This window comes from Phlebotomus argentipes, unplaced genomic scaffold (assembly GCF_947086385.1).
Source record: "Phlebotomus argentipes unplaced genomic scaffold, Phlebotomus argentipes genome assembly scaffold_18, whole genome shotgun sequence".
NCBI classification, from domain to species: Eukaryota; Metazoa; Arthropoda; class Insecta; order Diptera; family Psychodidae; genus Phlebotomus; species Phlebotomus argentipes.
The window spans coordinates 9974030-10000000 of record NW_026776177.1 but is presented as its reverse complement, the minus strand read 5'-3'; the positions used below and the strand labels follow the sequence as shown (position 1 = coordinate 10000000).

Genomic DNA, 25971 nt, shown 5'->3' with positions numbered 1-25971 from the left:
ACATTTTCTCACAAAATCCCTCACTTTAAAAATTCCTCCGTCGTGAATCACATTCAACCTAATCTACACACATTTCTCAGTTTGAAAATATTAATTCTAAAGCAAATCTATGTCAATGCCATACAAAATGGGTAAATTCTTTCAGCGAGCTCTGTGTGTGGCTCAAGCATTGAAACATTTTGGCAGAGCGCGACTGATAATTTTCACTCTCCTTCACTGTTGCAAAATTTGCATATCGAGCATAAAATTTTCCATCGAAAATATTTATACCAATTCCATTGAGCGGTTCAAATGACACTCAATAAATGTTCGTATTAATTACCGTGCAGAATAATTGCACAATTTGTATGATGACCCATTAAAAGTGCAGCAATAAATGAAAATATGCATAAGCGAGTGATTGCACAACCAAAAACATCTCAAAATATCCAATTGCGAGTAATGGACTTCTGTTTCGGCCGAAATCTGGGCTTTTCAGATCGCCCAAAAGGGCTCAAGTAATGGTGAAAAAAAAATCTCTCGAAAGCCAATTTCCCCAGCTTATCTCAATGCATAGTCGAGTGATTGCTTCTGTGCATCTCATGCGCCTTTCCTCATCGGCAATAATCATCGGCAAAGGCAGACGAGAGGGAAATGTGCGGGAGATTGATGTGTTTCTGATTTCTGGGTGGAGTCTGTATACAAATTTTCAATGAATCTTGTTTGAAATCGCTCAAATGTATACATATCGAAGTCGGTGCGGAGCTGAATTGGCAGGAGAGCGAGAGAGAGAGAGACTTGTAAATTGTATAAATTTTCAGGCGACAAGGAGAGTTCGGGGGAAAATTTCTCACATCTATTCTTAGGTGCATTTGCCTTGCCAAAAATTCTTCGCAGAGACACCAGAACATATAGTGCTCCTTTCTCAACTGTTAAAAGTGGCGAGAGTGTCCTCAAAAAATCACCATCTCTCGATGGAGTTACAGCCAATGCCACAAATAAAAGACGCTGTGATTTCGCTTTTTTCGCACTCGATCGCCTGACGCCACCACTGTTTACCAGGCTCTTGGCCGATGTTGTGCCAAGAAATTAATAAATTCACTGTACATTTCAGACAAACTCGTCAGAATTGTCAACATTCTCGCTGGCGGGCAAAGAATCCCGCAAGTGAGATTGTCAACTGAGTGCTTTCCTCGCTTTTTTCTCCTCCACTTTCACACACACTTGACACCCCATAAATCCCCAATTATACGAGCATGTGGCGCTGTGATAACAATTGAATTCGCCCGAATCGTTGGAAGATGGAACAACGTCAATATTTGCATTTTATCCCACTGCGAGTGTGCAGAATAGTTCACCGAAGCGCACGAGAACCTTTTGATCTCTGAACGCTGAACTTGTTTCTGTGCCATTTGCCAAAATGCCAAATTGAGACTTTTATATGGCCATTAAAATATGCTCTGCAAGCACAATGAATCCAAATATGTTGCTAATGGCAAATGTGTTTGTGAGTTTTGCGCGCTGGAACGCCAAACGAAATCAACGAGCCAAAACTACGATATCTTCATAATATAAGCCACTGGAATGAAATGAATGAGAAGAAGCGGAAGTATTCTTCAATAAATCCAGAATTATAATTAATTTAACAGGTTGCTAATGACTTACTCTCTAATTACGCGCACGAATAACGAGAAAATCGCTCAAGATGCAGAAATAATGCAAATGCATTTTTTTAAACTCAAATATTTCGAGGAATTTTAATTATCTAAAATAAACCGCATAAAAGTTTTCCCCAGATTGAAATCATTCTTCTGATAATCTTGTAGAACTTTCACGGTCTATAATTGGATTTCTCATGCAATTGTTATGTTCTAATGCAGATTTACCACATAAATTCCCCATGGATTTTCCTCTATGCTTTCGCTTTTCTTTCTCTCAGTGCCAATTCAAATATAGTGTATTTAGGCGATTCAAGAGCTCTTGCAAATTCTACATCTTGATTAACTGACATTTATGAGTGTAATTAATCATGGAATTAAAGTATATTTGATTAGGAAATTCCACTGCAACAAGACACCTTCCACGATCGCGACGCTCTCGCAACGAAAATAGCCTTAGAATATGTCAAACATGGGGATTTATTTTGGAGAAACGTCAACTTCCGCTGCCAATTATCAGTGTGGCTTTGGAATTGAGGGAATGGAAAGTTTGTAAATCCAGGCGCAATTTATCGTATCACAACTTGAGTGTCCCATAAAGTGCTTATCAGCTAGGTGACTCACCTTCTGCACGACAAGTGGCGTTCCGAAATCCTTGCCACCCTGCAGCCGGAAGCCCCACGGCTGGGCATCACCCCTGTTGAGTCGGACAGTGACTAATTGGGCCATTTGCTGATCTGCAACAGAAGAATGCCGTCTAATTACTCTTGTGCGGTCCAAAGCGCCCGATGAAAATTGAAACTAGATTAGTGCCGAAGCCAAATAAACACTTCAACACTTTGATTTGAGGTGGTTCTCTTCACCAACCGCACACAAGCAAATGAGAGTGATAGCGTTGAACGTGGAACAGATAAATCCGCTATCCGTTAAGTTGTAAATTTATTATAATAAAAGAATTTTTTTCCTCCACCGCCTCTATCGGTATCGTGCCTGGGAATTTGTTGAGAATGAACAGAGAATGAGAGAGGCATAAAAATGTTGATCCCAAGTGTTGTCTTTTGGAGAGAACACCCAGAGTATCACGAAAAAATACACAGTAGGGAGTGTTTGGCTGGCGAAAGGTGTGATTTTTTGAGCCATAGCGCATTTAAGAGTCTGACCAGTGGTTGTCTTGAGAATTTAGCATCACAGATTCCCAGTCACTCCTCCTGCGCACAACTGAATCTCGATCATGCAGTCAACCAGGCACGCCACAGCCGACCAAAACCACCCAATTCGGCCGCGCATTTGCTCCGCGACACGTAAGAGAGACATTCCATGGAATTTCGGTGTGAATTCTGTGTAAAATTAATGACATTCTAATGAAATGTGACAGCATCATATGAGGAAATTCAATGGTGACGACGCTAAAAGGTCGCAACGACACGAAAATTTCCAACTTTTCATCAATTTGCGGTTTTACCTAATGACTCACTGAACATGATCGATATAAAATGTAACCGGAAACGAAAATGGTATTATTTTACATGGTCCACATTTGCATATCGCCTTCATTCACCGCACAGAATGCAATTTGCCGCTAACAATTCCATACTTTCTGCGGGCTTCACCTCTAAATAGCACATTGTGTTAGGGGGAGAATTTAATTAATCGCGCTGCTGAGATAAAAGAATCAACTTTCTGTTGGCCGATGCTTATTTGGAGGATTGACTTTTGGCCAAATCCGCGTGCAATCTATTAAGGAATCAGCATGTGGCTAAATCCTTTGTCTCAACCATCTCAATGAGGCTCTTTGTTTGTCACTCTTTGCACGTGTTTCGGATGCATTACGAAATTTTTCGGTGCTTGCAAATTTCAATTTGTAATGATGTTTCACATGCTGACGCAAAAATGTGCCTCGTTGACATAGAATGTTCACAATATTTCACAGCTCAAAACATTCTCCACAAGGTGTTTTCTCGACACACAATTTATGATTTTATGCTGGTAAACTTCAAAGCAAATCCCCAGAATTGTACGACATTCGCGATCTTGAACAGTTTCCATGGATATGTTCTCTATTTTGAGAACCTCACACGCAATGTTGCAAGTGATTTTCACAGTTTTAGCACAAGCCAAATACTTTCCACACTTGTTTCTACACACAGACTTTTCTGCGTTGACTTTCGCGTGGCTGAGCAGAAAAACTTATCAAGACTTTGTCCAATAAATGTTCCATTTTATGATACTCCAATAGATCGAATTCTATCGATATTTTTCCACTTTATGATATTTTATAGTTTGCAGATTGTTGCCCTCGGACAAGTGCTGGCTCATTTCTTGCACACCACTGTGCTATAATCAACAATTTATGACATTTTCCTGACTTTTATTCCGCACACTATAAATTACAGAGAGTCAAACCCCCTTTCTTGCCCGCTCTTCATCTTCAGCTGACGCGGGAAATGATGTGAAAAAATTCCTGCCAATCTCTGGATTGAGAAAACTATACAGAGAATCCTGCACGAACGGGGGCTCAAGAGAGCCTTTTCTCACGCAAAAAGCCATGAGGTTTTGCATTACGCGGAACATTCCACGAGTCGCCTGTGTAAAAACGAATTCTACAAACACACACATGAAGTCCAGCATAAGAAAGAGATGCTGCGCCGTGTGAGAGCGAAAGAGAGAGGGAATCACAAAGTCAGCAACTAATTCCATGATGATTTTCACAGGAATATTATTGTTAAATCTCGTGGCAACCACTTGAATTATGACATTGAATGCTTCATAAATAATTTCCACAAATAAAAGTCCATCGCGAGTGATGGCGAATGAGGAATGGAGTAAAAACATCCGAATGTTTTTGCGACTTCTTCACTTTAATCCGCAATGCTCTCTGATGTGTGTATTAATTTGTGGATGACTTGATGCTGCACAAAGAGATCCACTTTTTTCCTGTGCGCGAAGCATTTTTGCCAGAAAAATCATAAAACACTATATTGACAAATTAACGGAGATTTTGAGGCTGGAAGGCGCTTTTGGGGAGGATTTATGGCCTGCTCTTGGGATTCCACAGCCGATTGATAGGGCAAACAAACGGCCGAAGAGGTGTATTTATGAGGGAATGAGTCACACTCTTCGGCATAGAGAGATGATCGCAGTGTTATTGAATTTTTCTCCGCCTCTCTCGCCGTCTAGGTCAGATAGGGTGAACATGAATTTCTCTCCATCCAGTGGCATAGAAATGCCGTGTTTTGTCGCCCAAGATCCCATGAATGTCTGAGACGGAGGCGCGCACAAAAAGACGATTGCAGGTAGTAAAAAAGCGGCCGGTAAAGAATGTAATAATGAAATCAGCGATGCAAGACGAGAATCTTGGGACGGAAGATTGAGATTAAAGAGTGTCGAGAGGGGGACGCGCACTTCTTCTCGTGAGCTTGAAAATTGCAAGACACTTTTGCGTGAAGAGAGTGAATTAAGTCTTGAATCTCCCGATAGCCACCCACCCGTTTCGAGCGATGCCCAGCGTTTAATATAGCGTCTGCGATGTCAAGGACATGGGAATAGACACACTCACACACACCTGTTGTCTCACGAGCCAGCGGAAAAAGTGTGGCCAGAAGACGCGCTGTGTGATGGGATTTTGAAAGATATCTTCACACTGGTCAGGAGTCGAGCGTCAGGAGAGCGCCGAAGAAGCCAGCTCAGAATTAAATGAACAGTGGTACCGTGCGGATGATCTACGAAAATAAAACACCACAATATTGGGGATAAATTTAGACGTTACGCCATATTCATCTGTTGCCTCACAACTTTTCACTCCGTGGACACACACTCGAATCGCCCTCCTGAATTTTCACACAAAATGTCCGATAAGACTATTTGAGAGGCTCTGGCGAATTGCAAATTCCCCTGATAAGGAGAAGCGTGGCTCGCAAATCTGCAGATAAGAGGGAAAACCTGGGAAATGTGCAAGTGGAATAGCCAGAGAAGAATGGCAATCCTGACCTTGGCTATCAGATGATCCCGAAGATATCGAATCGAGTCTCGCAAGATCGTTGAACTTGGCCAGTGACTCGCCAAGGAAGCGCCGTCCTTCCAGATCTAGCTGACGGCCTATCCTCGATCCAGGCGAAGTCAAGTCACACGCATCAGTGACCGCAATTAGAGTGCACGCGGCGCTGCATACTCTCACACGATCATCGATCGCGAAATGTGAGCAGAAATTGACCTAGAAAGTCTGCACATTGCCAACAGAATCAATGGAAATTTATGGAGCACTCATGAATTCAGCATGTTCTCTATTCTGTGTCGCGGGAGACCAAAAGCCGCCAAAGTGAGTCGCGGCGACAGTGTTTTGGTAATATGATCCGCGATGGACAAGTTTCATTTTCAGCATTGTTGCGGTGAGTCAGAAATTTCATTTTCATCCGCGGCATTTTAATTGGAAATTGTACACATGCAAAAAAGAGTCATTCCTGGCTCTGGCGAGAAATGTGACTCCGATGATGATGGTTTTCTGAGGAAGTTGACGAATTTGTGCGCGCAGAATTGAACAGTGTGAGTCAGAAGGTGTGCAATTCGTATGCAAATTGCACTGCAGAGCGCGAGATTAATTCTCACCCTGCCACTGAACATCGCGCACACAAGGTATACATTCTCGAGAGACTATGTTATTTATTTATATAACACCACGATCGTGTGTCCTTTTGGCCGAACCGAAAATTTTCTCGCTGCGATTTGCAATTCATGCGGAGATGCTGTGTGCATAAAATGCATGAGATTTGTCTCTCACCTTGAATTCCGCTGTGATGTGCACCAAGTTGATTTTCTTCTCAATGAATCTTGCGCCAAAGTCTCGAGGCTGGGGATGATCGTGTGTGTTGTATTCCTAATGGGCCTTAAGCCGGAGTCGATCGTAGTTTTTTGCTGGCTACTTCCCACTTTCGTTTTGCTACAATATAGAACTTCTCTCACACACAACACTCTTGCTGCCAGCAAACGATGCACTGATAACAGAACGGCGGGTGGCTGGGGACACACACTGAAGAGTGGGGCGGAGAACTCGTTGCTTTGACAATATGCACAGGAATACACTGACTATCTGCACGTCCCTCTGGTCGTCCCGGACAAACGATGGCGGGTGTCTCGGAGGAAATACGGCGAAAATTAAATAAAAACGTTCAATTGGACACTTTTATCGGTTGCGCACGACGGCGAGTGTGGGCAGAGGCGGTGGATTTTGACGAAAATTTTCGCTAATTCGTATTTTTAGAACGCTTGAGAAACCTGATCAGCTCGCGTGACGCAACGCGCGGCTTTTCCTTCAGGCGCAGAGCTCAGCACCAGGGATTTTCCCACTCAACGTCCGACTGGGTCGACTCGCGAACCTCGAATGATCGCACCGTCTCGCGCGCTAGCCGTCGATCCGATCCACGGCCACTTGGGGCCGCTTTTCGCAACACAACCACGCGCCATGCGCACACCGGCCGCTCACACAGGCTCACCGCCGTCGCTGCGATCGCGAGCGAACGCTTCCAGAGGAAATCGAGGGATCTTCCCACTGTTTTGGCGCACTTTAATGCAGTTCCACTGCAGTCAGATCAGGTGACCTCAAATAAGGAGTCATCATTTCTCGTTAGCTAATGGATCGTAAATCTTATTTGAATTATAAAAATTACATTGATTTCTGCCCTGACTTTACGCTTTTCATCAGCACTGGAGTACCTTCGATTTTTCCACCTTTTCCCCAAATATAAACTCCGCCTTGTTTAGTTGAAGAGTCCAGAAGTACAATATACATAATCAGGATATTAAGTATAACAACAGGACTTAATCTTTTCAGTGCTTCCACAAAATCACACTGACAATAGCGTAAACGTAAATTTTAATATCATTTTTATGTTGATATATCTCTGAAATAGGATCATACTTTAGGAAGCAGCAGTAGAATTGGAGCTGACAATGGCAAGCGTTCAATAAAGAAACACGCGTGCTTTGAGTATCATATCAAAAATGCGGCTACTTAATCGCCCCTTCATTACTGCCATCTGTACTTTACCAGACCAAAGCGCCTTTGAATCCGCGGCGCCAAAGCACTCAATGGAGAGGAATGCAGTGTCGGCGCGCTGCTGCGGTCCAGAAGGCCTCCTTCTCGGCCAGCTTGACCCGATAAGAGGTGCGATAGCGCACTGGAATTCATCTGCCCGGCTAATGCACAGCGGGAATAGCTGAAATAGCGCCGGAGGTGAACGGAACGCTATCGGAGCGGAGAATGGAAATATTTGCCAAGTCGTAAAATGCAGTGCGATAAGGTGGAAAAAAGAGGCATGCTTTACGACCGTGTGCATTTGATGCAATTGAGAGCGGGGGTGTCAGGCCGAGTGGAGTAGGTGCGATGGCCACTTGAAGTGTTTATGCGGCGCTGGTCGGGGTGGCGGAATTCGAGGAATGTCGCGCGAGCAATCATCTGTTGTCGGCCCTCCCTGTCTGGTGCACGGGCCGAGATGGGGAACTGGGCCAGCGATTACGCGTCCATCGCGCCTGGATGCAGACGGGGGTTGCCAGCTACGCGGCCCCTACGTCGGTGTGTGTAGCCGAATTAGGTTACCGATGGGGAGCAGACACACACCAGCACCGCCGCGAAGGTGCGTTGCTAGTTCGGCGAATGACCAGTGGGGCGTCGGCGCCGCCAATATCGATTCGGTGCGCGCGCACGGCCGTCACGCCATCTAGCTCCATACAGTTTTGGTGGCGCTCGGTTGGGGCTACACTGTGTAAAAAAATCTGAGGGATCGGCATCTCGCAATGCGCACCGTGTTTCGAGTGTGAATGAAAAGTTTGACGGACCTTTAAGGCAAAACCGTCATATAAAAATCCTTGTGCTAGCGTGTGACGGCCAGGCTCACCACTCCAACGAATCTCCCTCGGCCTCGGCAGCTGATTACGGTGGGTTCGCGGCGGGCCAAAGTGCGAGTCCTCCCATCCGCCCCGTGCGCGCCCCCAGTGCATTGAGTCGCGGTCGCAGGGGCCCCGACGGTTGGGCCAGCGGAGCCAGGCGAGTGCAGTGGCCAGTGAGAAAAGAGTGTGTGTGCTGGTGAATCCATTCAAGATGGCTGCGCGGTCTATACTTGTCAGCAGTGCCACCGTTCATCTTGGTGCCCGAACGCCAGTTGCCAGCTCTGGTCGTGGGAGCGACGGCCACACGTCGCCCAACTAAACGCCACCACGCTACAGGGACAACCCGGACGCGGCGGGCAAGACGGTGAAGGATGGGGCCATGAGCCCGAGCCCCGAAGTCATCAGGAGTCGCAAGTGCGTCTCAAGCGGGCCTGCACCATGCTAGCGCCGCCGAACCCGAGGTCAATATGCGGCCAGGACCCGGGCTGGTCGTGATGGCGCTTGCGTTTATTTCGGGGGCTCGGCGAGGCACCACACAGCAGCTAAATAGTCCCAGTCTTGCGGGCAAGTTGGGCAAAGGTGGAGACGACGGCACAGGGGCCCTCACACAGATCAACCCCTGGCTGTCGGCCTGCGACCTGGCGCAACCCAACTCGGCACCGGATCTTCAGGTATTGGCGCCCCGCGCGTAGCTACTCTCCCCGTGCGCGCCCCCACAGAGCGTGAGTGTGTGCGTGGGGGTGATTGGAGGTGGCGAGGGAAGAAAAATGGCCACCGGCAGCGATTTTCCTTCTCTCCGACATCATCCGTCAAGTGACAAAAGAATTTTCCCACCCCTTCGCCATGCCCGCGCCGCCTAGTGGCCCAGGCGCTCGGCCTGGGGTGTAGGCTCGAGCCAGGAGCCCAGGCCGAGGGCCTAGGCCCAGGGAAAGTAGAACATGCCAATTGTGTGCGGAAGCAGGTGAAGTGAAATGCGAGAGACACTCTGCTCTTCGTGAGGTTGAATGTCACTCACAAGTATCGACCCTCGCGCCTCTCGCAAGGATTTTTCACGAGACGCAATTAGCTTACACAATTGCCGTCTTCCACCCCCTTGCAGGCACCCATGGTGACAATACCCACCCCGCCGTACCCCCAGTGCGGTATTAATTGATATGAGAATTGGATACTGTGTGTCGCCATGATTTCACTTTACTCCCATTAATGTGTTACTGATTGTGGTTATTCAATAGGAAGTATCGATTTTTCCCAACCGTGTTATGTCTGCTGTCCCCATCGCTGGCAAGTGTCGCACGCCAAAAAGCGCCACCCTACCTTTGCCCAGATCCAAGGCCCCGCAAAATGAGGCCGTGTCTGCAGCTCGGCTGACACTTTCCGCCATTCTCAATCAATTCTGCTTTCGCACACGGAGAAATTTTCCTACACACAACACTCCGTGTCCTCAAGCATCGTGTCTTCGCAATCAATAGAGAAATTGCATTACACTTCCTGGGCCATTTCTTTCCGCAACTCCACAAATGAAATTTCATCGATCGAGTGGGAAAAAAACATCCCACAAACTTTCCCTCTTCAGGGATGATGTCTTTTTGCCACTCACACACACACACACGCACACCAAAACCGCCCCCACACTCGCGTGCGCCCCCAAAGCTGCTGAAAGTCGAAAAAGAGCATTCAAAATTGGATCTGAGCCCCTCTAGAAAGTGAATTTTTCAAAAGTCACTCTCCTCAGCGCCACCGTTTATTTTCTTTCCATTAGCCCATGGGTGGAGGCGCCTGGTCATCTGTTTCAATTCACTTTATTTCACTTTCCGACCCCTTTTCTCGCTTAAATATGCCCTGCGAAGCGCCACCCCCTTAAACTCCAAAGCAGGAAAATTCAATATGTGGATGAAAATGTTTGATTCCGTCTCTCCTTCTGCAAATATCCCTTTTACTATTATTTTTATTGCATGTTATTATTCCTCTGTTCTCCGCCCTCTCTTCACGCTCTCTCGCCCCTTTACGTCATATGTATAACTGTACTTTGGGGCTGAAACTTCTGCTCAAAGAGGCCCCCCAAATTCCAGCCAAAGGTCCAGTTGAAATTTCACACGAGAGAGTGAAAGTGGGAATATGAGCAAAAACGTCCACAACACAAGTCGAATTTCATGCTGGAAAATATTCGTTTATATCAAAATTTAGTCGACAGAAAACACCGCCCATTTTGTACAAAAGGGGTTTTTGCATAATCTTACCATAATTGCAGAAAAATCCTTTATTATCAACCTGCATTCTAGACCTGCAATTTGCGAGTCCTGTTCGAAATGAGTTCTTGTGGTATTGAGAAACTCCTTTCATTGGTCATGTGCTGGATTTTCCCGAAATGATACACCCCTCGATCCGTGGAGCCTCTTTCTTGACCCTGCAGCGGAAAAGATACACTATAAAGTGGGGAAGCGCAATGAATTTCCTAGGTGGGGACGACGAGGAGCGTGTAGTTGTGTGAGATTTGAAGAGTGTGATAAAAAATGTGAATGGAGAGTGAGAGAATTTCCTCAGAGCCGTGCAGTCTTATTTTTATGATTTTACTACATATTATTATTTGGTGATGGCGCAAACAGTAAACGTTATTGCCAGACTCCATTTCCATGTCTTGCCCAAAGAGAGGCCAGAGTTCATGTGTGTTGTGCGTTCGGCGTGTCTTTGCAGGGTCAATGCTCAGCCGGTACACTGCCTGTGGCCTGGGTGGATGAAGGTCCTGGACCACCGCGGTGTCCATCACCTTGTGCAACAGTCACCACAATGGATAAGGAGAGTAATGAGAATAAAGTGAATATGGAGGGTCGATTCAATGATAAACAACAACAGTGCCTTGACTATATTGGCGATAATGAGGAGTCTAGTCCTGCACAAATCTGTAAAAAATCATCACGTGACATTGAGACCAAATTACGTGCGTTGCGATTGAGACATTGCTGCGAACGTAGTGCAATTAGTGCTTTGCATAGTCAAGCATTGGAAGATGTACTGAACGGTGGTGCGAAGTGCAATAGACTTCTAAGCGATCTACTGGAAACCGACGCACTTGCGACGAGGATCACATGCGAGTTTACCGAAATACTGGTCAGATACGATTGTCGACAGCCGTATTCTATCATAAACCACTGTGAGGACTGCAAAGTAAGTTCACACCTCTCAATTTCCACCCCATATCCCATTACATATTGCGCTCAGATCGCCCAGGAAGAATGTCCCCCGCAGAAGACAAGGGAATCGAACCGCCCCCAAATAGTGTGTTTGTGTGAAGTAATTCACGAGACGTGCCAAGAAACTTTAATGCCCTCTTTTATGGCTTTTGTCGCGGGCGTTCTCTAAAATGAAAAGACTCCTCGACAGCAATTCCATTTGCTAATGAAAATTATTCATCTGAATAGACGTTGATTGAAATTTGTAACACCGCGCGCGTCCAAGAGTTTCCCGGTCAGATGTACCACGTGATGGCTAAATGTGGAGCACGAGTGCATGTGCAGAGGGGGAGCCAAATGGTAAACAATAAACAATCTCTGAGTTAGCAATTAACACGGCATAGACTTAATGTTGCAGATGACTTACTGGAGGTGAAGCCGTGCTGGTGAGAAGTGCACATTGTGGTCAATGCAAGGATTACCCAACGAATTATATCATAAATCAATAACTTGTAAGATTCACGATTTGCATAATTGTGCACAAGTTCAACTTGTGCAGACAATTGCATTTGTCACAAACACGCCGCCGAGGGATTTCCTCCCTCTGCAACTCAAATTGTGTCATACTTAGTGATTGAATGTTTCATGAAATTTTCTTTCAATCAGGCAAAATTAACCTAATTAGAGAAAGTTGCAATATACTTTGGCTTTTCCATTGATTTTGAAATACTTTAATTTCTTCTCAAAATTCCCTTCATCTTGGATATTTACATATTTTACCAAATTTTTCCTTATATTCACACAATACTCTTGAAATGTTGGATCTTTTGAAATTTTAATCCCTTCAGCGTCTCGGAGAGATGACACGCTTTGAGAAAATCGCAATTGTGCCATGAAGAGCAGTTGCTTCTCTCGATGGATACATCTTTTCTCAAATTTCCATCATTATTTATGGATAAAAAATCGGCAACTTTTCAGCATTGGCCCAAACGAAAAATCATATTAATGAGGAATGAAGTTAATTTTGATAATTGCCACGAGAGAGATTGTTATTTCACCATGCTCTCCTTGCCCCCATCTTAAGTGTGTCAGGGAGCATCGCAGGAGATGGAAAAATCGATAAAAGTCTCCCACAGTCGCGCGAGGGATGCTCAGCAATGGTGTGCCTGAGGGAAAAATTGATTGTTTCATGCCTCGTTTTAGTGCACGTGTGCTCAAGTATTTAATGAAAATCAATTTTCATCCATTCGATGCTCCATGATGCGTTTCTTTATATACCCAAGAGCGACGCGCGAGGTATCGAAAGTGCCCCACAGCATTTATATTTGTTTGCCAATGGTCCTCTCTTTATGGATTGTTTACCACTTTGAGATTGGCTTAGAAATAGACACCTAACTTGTCAATATAATTTAATATATCCATGACGATGGTGTTGGTGAAAGTGTGAAATGGAATTAGTTGGATTCGTTTTATTTGATTAGTTATTTATTGTTGTGCCAAATACACACCGAGATCGCCCTTCGTGGAAAAGGCTCCACCCCTGCATTTGTCATAAATCCATATCCGCCACAGTGTTCCGGGCATGGATGAATGACCAAATGCCACGATTGTCGGCACAGGGACAACAATATGTATAGTGTTGTGAAATTTTGCCAGCGCGCGGCCCTAAAGCCTTTGCGCGGCTGCACTTTAAACTAACACTTCACTGACTCCCACTATATGATGCCACTCCATTGCCAGCGATTTATAATAGGTTTTTGAACGTGATTCAATAAAAGACAAATGATGTAGGGGTCGGGGATGTGGAGTGAATCAATTTGTCAATTAAATTGTATTTGAGCTCGGGGAATCCACTGTCGGCCGAGGGGAGGCTTACCAGGCCCATATTCTCCTCTCTGCCTTTCTTCCGCCTTTTTGCGCGCCGTCAGGATAATGGCCAGAGCGCGCCACCCACCCTGATTGGCTTCAATTGATTAATATTTTGCACTGATAAAGTCAAAATGAGGCTGAAATGAGTGAGAAATATCTCGGGATATTATCCTCACCATCAATCAAGGTTGAGTGACATTGAAAAAGCTCTATGACTGGCTAATTGGCAATGGAGTGTTGATAAATCTGCAACAATATCCTGTTTGCATCTCGCACAGGTGCACACAGAGTCCCTTGACATGATCTCTGACCCGAGAGTGCGGCGTCATTATGACGAAACGACACTAAATCCAATTAACTTTCCGAACAGGAGGCATATCGAAGATGGGTCTGCAGTACATTGATACCTTATTTCGCCGAAATGAAGGACGTGAAGCATAATGAGACAACAGAAGGAGGCAAGATTGAAGCCAAATCAAGGGTAGACAGAAGTATCCAGACGAATCACAACAGATTTGGTGAAACTGACGAAAATTCACTGACAGAGGTTCTCAAACGGTAATGTTGACTCGCTCTCTCTCTCTCTGTCGCCTTCTGCTTGCGATTCTAACTAAATGCAGTTTCAGATCAAGACGGAAATCGAAGACAGCGACTCCGAGGAGGCGAATACGGCCATGTCTGAGTGTGTGCCAGACGGTTGAGCAGAAGTGTCCCTACATGCTGCCAGGCGATCGCGCACCTGCCCATCCGACCCAGTACGCAGGGGAGCCTACGTTTCTCTGCCTAGGTAAGTCCCTCCAGACGACCAGCGGGACAAATTGTGTCCAATGCAAGATTAATTACTCATTTTCTTCCCCACTTTCGCTGCTCAGCAGATTCTCAATTCACCTCAATTGCGCGCTTAAAGCGTTTAAGACCACCGAAAATTGAGGGACCTAATCTTCAATACTCAAATAATGACTCTCAATGAAAACTCCCAGACACGCAGAAACTTTCTCTCACCTGCAGGAAATTCGGCAGCGGCCAAATTAGATTTGCGAACTTGTCGAAAATCTAAAATTCTCATATAAATACAGAAGAGAGAAAGAACCCCAAAACACAACCCTTGGCATTTTGCGAAAAGTCAGAGAAGATTTTGCTAATTCTTTTTGTTGGGAAACATGGCAAGTTTAGCCTTTTCCAGGCCACGAGTCCCCTGACTTTATTGTTTTGAATCTCAAATTGATGCCACTCGTGGAGCGACTGGACGGCAGAGAGAGAGAGGCTTTGTTTAGACAGCAAACAGCACACACACACTTTGGGGCGAAGGTGTGCGGATGAAAGTGTGTAATTTACCGAAGAAATTTTGAATGCTCTCAATTGAAATCTCAAGCCCCCGTACTGGCGGAATAAATTATTAATTTCTCTGGGAGAGTTGACCTATAGGGGTAGCGCGGATGAGCAGTGGCCCATAATGCGGAGTGCTTTGTGGAGCATGAGGGTTAGGGCTATCTGCATACTGTTTGAGCTATCTGGCAGCACAACTTCAATTAGCATTCAAGTGTTTTATCGAGGAAATGTAAAGTTTGCCCCGAGGGATGTTTTTCTTGCAGCGCGCAGATGGGCGCTTTTGAGGTGTGACTCATGTGTGTCTCTATCATTCTCTCGCCGCCACAGATCCCAACATTCCGGAAACTGGCGAGCAATTCTACAAGTCCAACAATGGACCAGACAATTGTTGCTACTGGTACTGCGGCTCACCTGGCGAAGGTCTCTGTTCACAATGTGATTTACCAACAACCATCCAGCATAAGAATAATGATACATCTAATTTTAATAGTAATCTTAACACTACTAATAGTAATCCTAACATTAATACGAAACACAATAATCAAAAGACGCGGAATGACATGGCCGACACGGATACGCACGACTACGACGAGATACCACAGCAATTGCCCGTCTGCCAGAGCACCACGAGCGTGGCCACGATACCGCAGGCCCGGTGCCCCATTCCCTACTACGCGTCGCCATCCTTCACCTCCATGGCGGCCTCCGTGCTGGGGGCCCACCCCACGCCCGACACCGCGGCGCCGGCGGACGAGGGCAGCGCAGGCCGGCCCGGATCGCCGGCCGCCGCGCCCGTGCCCAGCAGTGTCGTGCGGCTGGTCGTGGTCTCGCTGCTCGTCACGTCCGCCTTCCTCACGCACCTGCCATGGACGATAGGTGTCTTCGTGATCGTGGACCTCGCCACGGCGCTGTGGATCAGCCACCACATGCCCCAACTTGCCGGCTTATAGTCAAACGTGACACGATGAGAACCACCCCGAATAAATGTTTTGAACCGACACAGCTAATGAACATGTTTGCCATGTGGATGCAAAGGAGCCCACAGAGACAATTTTAACAATGGTTAAAGGAGGAGAAAGAAATTAAACTAACAAAAAGTGAACAATATATTTTAAAAATAAAAAAAAAATTACTCGTGTGACGTGCTTTGAACGAACTTACCGAGAGACACTGATTAGTTGCAAGAATGACAGAGAGGAAAATCATTTAATAATGAAATGAAACTTAAAAAAAATATTTTAACATTATGAAAAGAGAAATTATTAATAATATTGAAGTGAAAAAAGTGAGTTTTTAGATAAAGACAAAAACAAAGAAAATTTTAGAGTCGTAATCGCATTGCCGAAATGTTTTGTTAGAATATCATCCTCAAGATCATTCACATGAAGGAACGCAGCAATGGAAGTGATTTGTTGCACAAGGCGGAAAATTTTCTGTGAAAATACTCATCTCAGAATTTGTAGAAGGAATGCATGCATTCCCCAATATTTCTTCATACCTTCACCAGTGAGATTTACGTATAATTTAGAGACTTTGTGAACTTTATGATTTGATATGAGAATCACAACTTCCATTGCTGCCTTTTCACAATTATGCCCATTCTTTCAGTACAATCATCAATGGTTTTGTTCAGTGTAATTTTTACCACTAACGGTGTATATGTGAAAGATTGAGGGAATGCTAGAGACAACAAAAGGAAGAAAAAATATATAAAATTATGATGTACTCAAGAAGAAATATGTATAAGTAGGACTCTTGTAAATAATTGCGAGAGAATAATGAAAAATTCTTATTGGTCCGTCAATTTTTACAAAGATGAAGAAAAAAAAAGTATTTAAAAAGAGAAAAAAACCAACATAACAATTGCTGTTTATTGCATATGTGTGAACATGTAATTTTATTGAACTTGAAGATGTGAAAAATAGCACAATCGGACATTTCTACGTAGCATTCTTTTCAATTTTATGGACACTTTTCGTTGTCACACTGACCGAGAGTTTATTGCATAAGACATTTTTGCATTAGATACCAAAAACGTGTGAAATATGCACTCAAGGAATTTCAATAGATTTTACTTTTAACTAAAATCATTTATTTAGACAACATGACAAATATGATAAAGAAGAAAAACATTTAGGACAAAGTTGATGAATCCGTGTTTTAAGTTGTACGGTTTAGAGGAAGAAATTGGTGGATTGAGATATTAGGAAAAATTGTTAACGTATAAAAAACCAAGTCTATGATTAATAATTAAAAGAAAAATAATCTTAAGGCAATAGGTAAATTATTAAAAGAAAAAGAGTAACATAAAAGATGATGATTAGTGAGAAAATTAATATTGTTGTAGATATAAAAAAAATGAATTGTGTGGAAAAGGCCGATAGGTTTACATTAGATTTCATGCATTGTGACGATGTGCAGTATAACAGTATCGTGCAACAAACTTATCAACACCTCAGATGCTAATTTGATCACATCTTCCAAAGTAATTTTCGCAGAACATCCACTCGTCATAGGGCAATTCACTTACGCGCTATCAAGACAGCATCACATCGTCACAGTGTGACTTTCAGCAGTCTAGCTAATACATTATATAGGGAGACGATTGCAGCAGACAAAAACCACAGAAACAAAGAAACAGCATATATTGATGATAGTGAAAAATCAATATGTTCCCTCGGTTCGATTGCCTATGATTTTGTGTAGAGACAAAAGTAACTAGGATGACATGAAACTTTCAGAGTCGCAGAACAAAACAATAAGGCATCAGTTGTGTTTTAAGGAATAACTCACTAACTTTATATGTTGTAACAGGAAAAAAAGGAACATAGTAAAGGCGATAAAGGATAAATGACTAGCAGAGCCAAAAAGAAACTTGTCATGATAGAGAAATTGTAAGAGAAGAAGAAAAATTTACCAACGATCTCCCCCCGGATTAATTAGCATGTAAGAATTCCTATCCCCAGAAACATGCAAATTCGAGCAAAAATACTTTTTGCAAGAGATAGAAAATAACTTAAAGTCATAGTTAATATTGAAAATAGAATGATTTACATAGTTATTTCAGTGGAAAAAAAAGGAAGACAAACATGAAACTCATGAAGTGGTGACGAGAAGTCGATTAAAGCTGTAGAGTATTTATCCAGAATGAAATATATTCGTCAGTTAAATGACACTAAATATGAATGCAGAAAAATTACCCTCTAAAAATGCATTGTAATTTCCATTTTACAGGGTAACACAGTGACAAATATTATTTTCACAATTTCCAGAGTAAATATTTGAAGAAGAAAAAATGTACTAGCGAGAGAGAAAAACAGGAAAATACACAACACCAAAGTTACACACACGAAAAGAATATTTCTGCTTTCTAGACACTATGAGGACATGTGAGAAGGATTCTACTAAATTTATGTAAAAGAAAAAAAACTTAACTGAAACTTAACACGAGCAAAAATAGTCGTTAGAAAAGTGAAAAAAAAATTCATAATCTAGGAAACTTTCAATGCTTCTACTAAGATAGAAGGTGCATGAGAACGCGGGTGAGAATTAAACATATGTATGTATGAATTGAAAGCAGTCCTTAATTGTTTCAGAGGTTATTTTTCATTAAGCCCAGGTGAAAAGTTCTGAAATTGCGCTACAACAACCAATTTGATTTACTCTCATTCAATTGATGAACATATGGAAAAAAATTAACATCATTGACATATGTATAAAAGAAACAGCGTGAAAAACATCGACATTCAATCGTAACAAAAAAAATGAGAAAAAAGATGAATATTTTGCAAATGAAACTGCCAATTACTATTGATAAAGTAAAACATAATTGATAAAATGTAGTTATTTTACTATATTGAAAGGACAGTGTTATGAATAACAACCCTCATGATCACTATTATTCTTTTTTTCAAAATATCCCCTATAATCTTTGCATTTTTACTCATTTATCCTTCTAAAGACTACGTATTGTTTATGTACAGGAATATGCACACTATATGTAAAACAGAGACACTCAATTAGACCACAATTGAGCTGCACTGAGAGAAATGTCCACACAAAGCAGAATAATCATTGTAGATCTCAGGAATACAGAAACAGCACTTATTGAAACCATTTTTGACACTCAGTCAAATCAATTTCAGGCAAAATTATAAGCAGTCGCAAATTCTCAAAGGATTTCTCTCTGTGTGGACGTCGAAATAAAATAGAAAGGTTTTCACAACAGGGAATAAACGGGCGCGAATATAAAAGCTATAACACAAAGAGGTAACGAAGCAAATAATAAAAAAAACCGCTCTGACAGGTATCAAGGGTTCATAGTAGCATGATTGATATGAAAATAGTGATAAAATGTGCTTTTAGAGACACTTTCATTTTGAAAATTCCATCACACTCATCGGTCTGAGGATTTTTGTTTGACAAACAACTGCATTGAACTAACAAATGGAGAACGGAAGGGTGGAAATGTTAGTGTAAGTAGACTTAATGATGATGGAGAACCTATATTGTAATTAAGGATAGAACTGACTATGACGATTTAATGTGCAAAATTGCATGGTAAAATTTTTTAAATGGATAATTAATAAAAAAAAAGAAACTTCTTATCAACAGCAAACTTCATAATCGTGCATTTGATATATTTGACAGGGGCTTGAAAACTGGCAAAGGAAGACATTTTTTGTGAACACAGAGAAATATCTCTCCTGCACGAGAGTGAAAGAAAGAAAGAGAAAAGAAAATTAAGGATTGTATGAAAAAGGAATATCAAATTTTTGGTGACTTTCAATAAAAATAAAGGAATTTATACTTTTTCACAGAATAAATTTTTCAAGTGGAAGCTAATATTTTAACATAATATGGGAATCGTCCGTTGAGCCTTAAGATGCAATATTCTATATTTATATTAAAAGAAGAAAAAAAAATGAAGAAAATGAATTAATGAAGTAACGAGAAACGTAAAAATTGAAAGAGTGTGAACAACAATAACAGTGAGTTGTTATTAACTATGGCGAGAAGGAAGAACACAGATGTTTCTTATACTGGAGTAAAGATAAAACATTGAGGTGTGTATATATAAATAGTTAACATGACTAGTTGCCTGAATAAATTAACAAAATGTCTCTTTATTATTTACAAAGGATATTATTGCTATTATTGACAAAAATGTGGACTTTAAAAACAATTTTTCAATGTAAAACATAAATCGTGAAACCTTCCCAAAATTTCGTTGCCAAAAGAGACTTTCTTTAATGAAAAAAAACTAAGTTTCTTGACTGAATTCTCAACGCAACTTCTTACAAAAATGTTTTTTATCATGTAAAACAATTGATGAAATATAATAATAAATGAAACACTTGATAAATCGTTATAGTCAGTGAGTAACGCACATAGTATTTTTAAATAACGAGAAAAAAGGAAAAAGCAAAAAAAAACATTTTTAGTAGTAATGACGAAAATTACGCGACATTATAATTTTTAATGAAAATAAAATGAGAGGAAAAACAAGAGTACTAACAATAAGAGATTAAGGGGATGGAAGAGGTGTAACTTATTTTCAATATTATCTGGACTAAAAACCGTGTTCTTGATATATTTACTTAGTCAAGTGGAGAGAAGGCAGAAAACAAAAAGAAAACCACTATAAAAAATCATAGAACATAAAGTAAGAAGAATAATAGAAAAACAACTGGATGAAATCATGTTAAGGGTCTTGAGTTTTTTGACGGGAAACTGATTGAAAGAGAGATGTCTAATGCAATGTGGGCCTAAATGCAAGCAATGGTGTTTCTAGGGGACATCGCGCACCTGAAGGACTTCCTTTTGGGTGCGTCCGAAGGAGGGACGCCAAAGCGCTTGACAAGAAAGCAAAGGCCAATAAAGAAGAGTAAAAATAACCCATCGAGAAAATGATCGGAACCAGCGGATGAAGCATTTATTCACGTATAATCTTATTCTGAAATGACAGAGAGAAAGTGAGAGAGAGAGAGAGAGAGCAGAAGTGAGTCCAAGAATTTAATAGAGTAATTAATTAAAAAATGAAAAGAGTGGAGTGAAACTAATTAAAATCTCATTTTCACGCAATGAGACATGGGTACTAGAGTTATTATGTGTTATATGTTGAATAGTTGCTACGGGGAAATCAAGAGGAAATATTCTATTATAGTTTACTAATGGACAACATGTGACGAAGACCTTGATGGATCAATAGAATCCGAAATATTTTTAATAAGAGGGAAAAATCTTAAATCTTTCTGTTTCCATTCTAACAAAGAAACATTGACAAAATGCGCTAACAGTTCTCCTAAAGTAAATTCGAGAATGACACTAACATTTCTTCGGATAATATACCTTAAAAAAAAGTGTAACAACACGAAAAAATCATGAAAACATTCACCAGCAAAACACATTAAAAATAACATTGAATTATTGAATTTTAAATATATATCTAAATATATAAAAGAATAATTATATATTTGAAGTATGCGAATGAATGTTATATGAATAAACAAAAAAAATGAAAGAAATAACTGAATAACACTCTTATTTATTTCATTAGTGACATGAGCATAATTATATTGAATATTATTAAAGAAAAAATGAAGTGACATGATGAAACACTTAACAAATAATAAAAGAGAAAAAAAACAACTAAAATAGAAAGATATTTTAGGGAGTGAAACTGGTGAACAGAATATTTAAACTGAAATGACAAGAATTACCCATAATTATAAAGGTGGAAGGAGATGAAAGGAAATAATAATTATATTGAAATTACAAAAGTAAGAGGAAAATAAACAACACACACACATGAGAAATGAAATATTGTAACACAAAAAATGAAGAAAAACCAGTAGTATTTAATAAGAGAAGAAAGCCGTATGGTAATAGAAAAGAAATTAATTATACCTAAGAAAATATGTACGTGTTGGTTCGATTTCAAGAGCATTAAAATGTTAGAAAAAAAATCACTCTTGGTTTTATTGGGGCGTCTCGGCGAGTTGCTACTTGATTCCCTGGCCCTGGTCGAGGTGAAGCCAAAGGAGTGGAAGTTGAGTAATTAAAGGGGATAAAAGGAAGCAGTACAGCATTGAAATCCGGGACACTGCAAACCTCCCACCGAAGCGAGCGAGCCGGGGATGAAATTCCCTTGCGAACAACCCCCCGGGGTGGCTCTCCTTCTTGCTCCTTTTTGACACAATTTCACCCCCATTGAATTGTGTAATTATTGTGTGGGTGGCATCAGTCGGATTCTTGACCTACATTTTATCTCCTATCGCTCCCTCAGAGTGCCATTCACGCGACTGTGGCCCAATTGAGGAGGGCAATAATAATGCCGAGAGTCATGCTGGGGCGAAATGGTGCGTACAAAAGGGGAAAAGGTGAACGAGATGAGAGATTCCCTTTCAGTTGATTGTCATCCGTCACCTCGCCACACCGCTCCAGGTGACCTAGGCAGAATTTCTAGGTGAATTGAGTCAGTTGACACGCATTTTGCCGTTCTCTCTCGTGTTCCCACTCAATCCGCCACGTGAAAATCCTCCTCGTCATTCCCACATCCCGACAAATCCAGCATTTTCAGGCCGCATTTAAACACAAACATTCTCTGAATTGACTCTTCTGCAGGATCTGCTCATCAATCATTCCGCTCGCACCTTCTGAATTCTCTGGTGAAACCTGAAAAATAGTCATTTCCTCGTCTTCTTTGTCATCGAGGAAATGCATATCAACTCCAGACAGACAGATCCAATGCAAAAAGTGATTTTGGCAGTGAAATTGGTGTGATTGTCGTGAAAATTTAGTGGCGATTGCATGACGCATGTGTGAGGTGAACGTGGGAAGAAAAACAACTCTGTGTGCCGAGAAGAGACGGGAAAAGCCTCAGTGCTATGCTCTCGAGACAAGCATTCTTCCTCCTTCTCACTCTCTATCCACTCACACTTTCATCCGACAGAGAGGCTTCGCCAATAGCCAGCGCGAGCTTTCGCCAGCATGCGCACGAACCGCCTAAAGCTCCAGGTGTGTAGCACAGCTTCGCGTTCGCGGCACTGCGAGAAGAGAGCTGTAGAGCGCATAGATGATAGATAATTTGTTACTGACCTTTCAGTCGTGGCTGAGTTGCGGAAAGTTCGCAGCGCCTTTCACTACATGCAGAACACGAGTGAGAAGTTTATTGTCCCTGGAAAAGAGCATCCGGCGAAGAACAACACAAGATCTGCCTGGAGACCCAAATTCGCCACTCCTCGGGAGCCCTCTAGTTTCGCTCTGGACTCTCTGAGATTCACCTGCTCTGAGAAGTACACGCCAGAGTGTCGCAACAAGACGCGCCTGTTCCGGCGGAAAATCGTGGAAACGCTGGAGAAGTCGGCCAAGGAGAATCCCGAGGAAGGACCGAACATCTACAATGTGTCCTACAAGCCGCGACAGAGGCTGAAGTCTCCGATGTGCGGCATCTTGAGGGCGGGACTGAAGACACTGCGACGGAAAGACTTCATGAAAATGTCAGAGCGATTGACGCTGTTTGATTTAGTGCCAAAGAGAAAACTCTTCGACAAGCAGAACATCAAGAGTTGTGCTGTTGTCTCCAGCGCCGGATCCTTGGCGAACTCCAAATTAGGCAGGTTTATTGGTGAGTTCTCTCTTTTTCCCTTAAATACACACATGACATTCTTCCTGGGCGCTCTCATCTATGGTAATCCCGCAAGGTTGAGCATTGTTGAACACTCTCTCCAACCGACATTTGACACTGAATCTCTGCATTGGCGCGCAGTGAATCACTTCCGCAAAGTCATCCTCAGAGAAGTGTTGAGCGAAGTGCCCAATTTTCCCGGGCGGCAGGAGTCGTTCATGGAAAAAATGATCGTTAAAATGAAACACAATCCCATCTTCGCTGCCATGACCGCAAAAACCCACGAGAAATGATCGATTGATTGTCTGAAAACCTTTGCAGATCTACATGATTTGGTGATGCGCTTCAATCATGCGCCAACTGAAGGATTCGAAGTCGATGTTGGCACGAAGACAACAATTAGACTCATAAATTCTCAGGTAAGTCAGGTGAGACTTAGAATGCAGCATCGTCTTATCTTATGCTTCATCCTTGACGCGAAGCTACTTATTATGGGCAGTGCGAAAAGTGTCTCTCCACCAGCCGTGCAATTGTGTAAATCGCTCCTCAATGAATTGTCACTTGTGAAAACATTATTCAATCTTCTTTTTCTCCATCACAATATCACGAAGAAAAAGAGTCTCAGACAGAGAATGGTCGTTTTGCATCACAGACACTCGAAGTTTATAAGGCGCAAAACGCACTCCTGAGCTTACGGGTTTGTTTTTCTTGTTAATTTTCACATATCATGAAATAAGAGTAAAAGTTAATGGATTATTTATTGCACTTTTGCACACGCTACGTTTTTCCGCAGCAGTGGAAACTATATTCCCTGGAAATCTGCAGAGATAAAGTATGGCATAGGAGGAAAAGAATTGATCGCAGTCTTATGATGATAATGCACACAACTAGAGATGATTCATTCAACGGACGCGTCTCAAGAGGAATTTGAAGATTCCTCTGAGTGTGTCTGTCTCCGCGACCGGAGAAATGCCTCAATTTCAATACACTTGCCTTTTTGCGCTCTTTCAGGTGGTGAGTAAGGCTGAATTCCAATTCCTCACGTCGCCAATCTTCAGAAACATCACAATCGCGGCGTGGGATCCATGTCGGTACAATTCGACGCTGGAGGAGTGGCTGGAGGCGCCTGATTTCGATCTCTTCACCAACTTCCAGCTCTACTCCCTAGACAACGCCTCGCGCGGCAACTTCTACATCCTCGATCCGCGCTCCATTTGGCGCCTCTGGGAGACCCTTCAGGACTACGCGCCCACGCCTATTCGACGCAATCCGCCCTCTTCTGGCTTCCTGGGCATCTCGCTGCTGATACCGCTCTGCGCGTACATTGACGTCGTGGAATACATCCCGTCCGTGAGGCTGAACGGGCGCTGTCACTACTACGACAGCGAGATGAACCCCGCGTGCTCCTTCGGGGAGTGGCATCCGCTGGCGGCAGAGAAGCTGATGGCCCTGGACATGAACTCTGCCGATGACTTCGCCATCTTCCAATCTGGCATCTTGCGAATTCGCTCCTCCCAGCGCAATGAGTGCAAGTGAATTTCCGCGGAAGCAAAGTGTGACTTTTTCGCATTTCTCAATAAATCTCGTTTGCAATTGAGCCTGTCTGCATGATCGCATTCCTCTGGCGTTGCTGCTTTTATCTCCATTTTTTATGCACTTCATGAGAACATTCGGGGAAATGTGCGCGATTTTATTGATGGTCAATTAATTGACTTTCACACTGAGACAATGACCAAAGGAAGTTCAATAGTCGTGAGACGAAAATACCTGTCAATCAATTTTGGATGGAGTAAATTCGACATTTTCAACAATATTTATTCTATATTTCGTCGGGTGCAAAGCAAGCAATTGAAAATGTTGTTTAGAGGCAATAAAATTCTTCAATGGGGATTCACTCTGTGACTTATTCTTCAGGAGAAGAGATACAATTAGAATTTTAAATTTAACGGAAAGTCCACCTTTGTGACAATCACTAAATTATCCCCAAAATTGACCTTCACAGCCTGTGGCACGCCTGAGAAAAAGATACATTTCGAAACGAACCCCCATTAAATACAATAATGATGCATTTGTTGGTATATTGTTTCTTTGAAGACGCCCGAGGAAATGGTTTTAATTGAATATCAATTATTTGTCGAATTAACTTTTGGGGTCTTTTTGCTCGCGAGAGCCACCAATTCAGCATTGATGAATGAAAAAGAAAACACACGTTCGCGGCTAGAGAGAAAGAAGTCAGACACAGGCTCATGAGTCACGCATTTCCCCTCCGGCAGTCGATGTGGCGGAGGTTTCGGCAGAAATTCTGGAGAGTTTCCCGGGCTGAGGATGGCCAAGTGGAGCATGGCTGGCCAGAAGGATGCATCTGGAATGTGTGATGATTCTAATGCTCAAGAGGGCACATCAGCTAATTGTGAGTCTCTTGGGGGCACTTTTACGTGAATGGCAGTGTGTTGAGGCGCCT

The 25971-nt window shown here is 42.5% G+C and overlaps 3 protein-coding genes across 7 annotated transcripts in view; 2 read left to right on the top strand and 1 right to left on the bottom strand.

Annotated features, from left to right (window-relative positions):
- The window catches only part of LOC132261114 (PDZ and LIM domain protein Zasp-like), a 23918-nt gene extending 16935 nt beyond the window's left edge, over window positions 1–6983 (bottom strand). For 4 of the 5 annotated variants that reach the window (XM_059759676.1, XM_059759679.1, XM_059759678.1 and 1 more), the window contains exons 1-2: window positions 6412–6983; window positions 2262–2374 (exon numbers count right to left, since the gene is read on the bottom strand). In XM_059759676.1, coding sequence (XP_059615659.1) covers window positions 2262–2366 — 105 coding nt within the window. In that variant the 5' untranslated portion in view covers window positions 2367–2374; window positions 6412–6983. The remainder of the gene's footprint in view (window positions 1–2261; window positions 2375–6411) is intronic. The other variant, XM_059759680.1, reaches the window with a different exon arrangement.
- Window positions 6984–8355: 1372 nt separating this feature from the next.
- LOC132259137 (uncharacterized) lies at window positions 8356–15831 on the top strand. Its single transcript, XM_059756688.1, has 5 exons — window positions 8356–9187; window positions 11208–11678; window positions 13923–14110; window positions 14179–14339; window positions 15209–15831. The coding sequence occupies exons 1-5, from the start codon at window positions 8984–8986 to the stop codon at window positions 15829–15831; spliced, it is 1647 nt and encodes a 548-aa protein (XP_059612671.1). The 5' UTR covers window positions 8356–8983.
- Window positions 15832–22311: 6480 nt separating this feature from the next.
- On the top strand, window positions 22312–25051 carry LOC132261049 (beta-galactoside alpha-2,6-sialyltransferase 2). Its single transcript, XM_059759562.1, has 5 exons — window positions 22312–22349; window positions 22508–22900; window positions 22989–23510; window positions 23832–23929; window positions 24522–25051. The coding sequence occupies exons 2-5, from the start codon at window positions 22771–22773 to the stop codon at window positions 25044–25046; spliced, it is 1275 nt and encodes a 424-aa protein (XP_059615545.1). The 5' UTR covers window positions 22312–22349; window positions 22508–22770; the 3' UTR covers window positions 25047–25051.
- The last annotated feature ends 920 nt before the right edge of the window (window positions 25052–25971 follow it).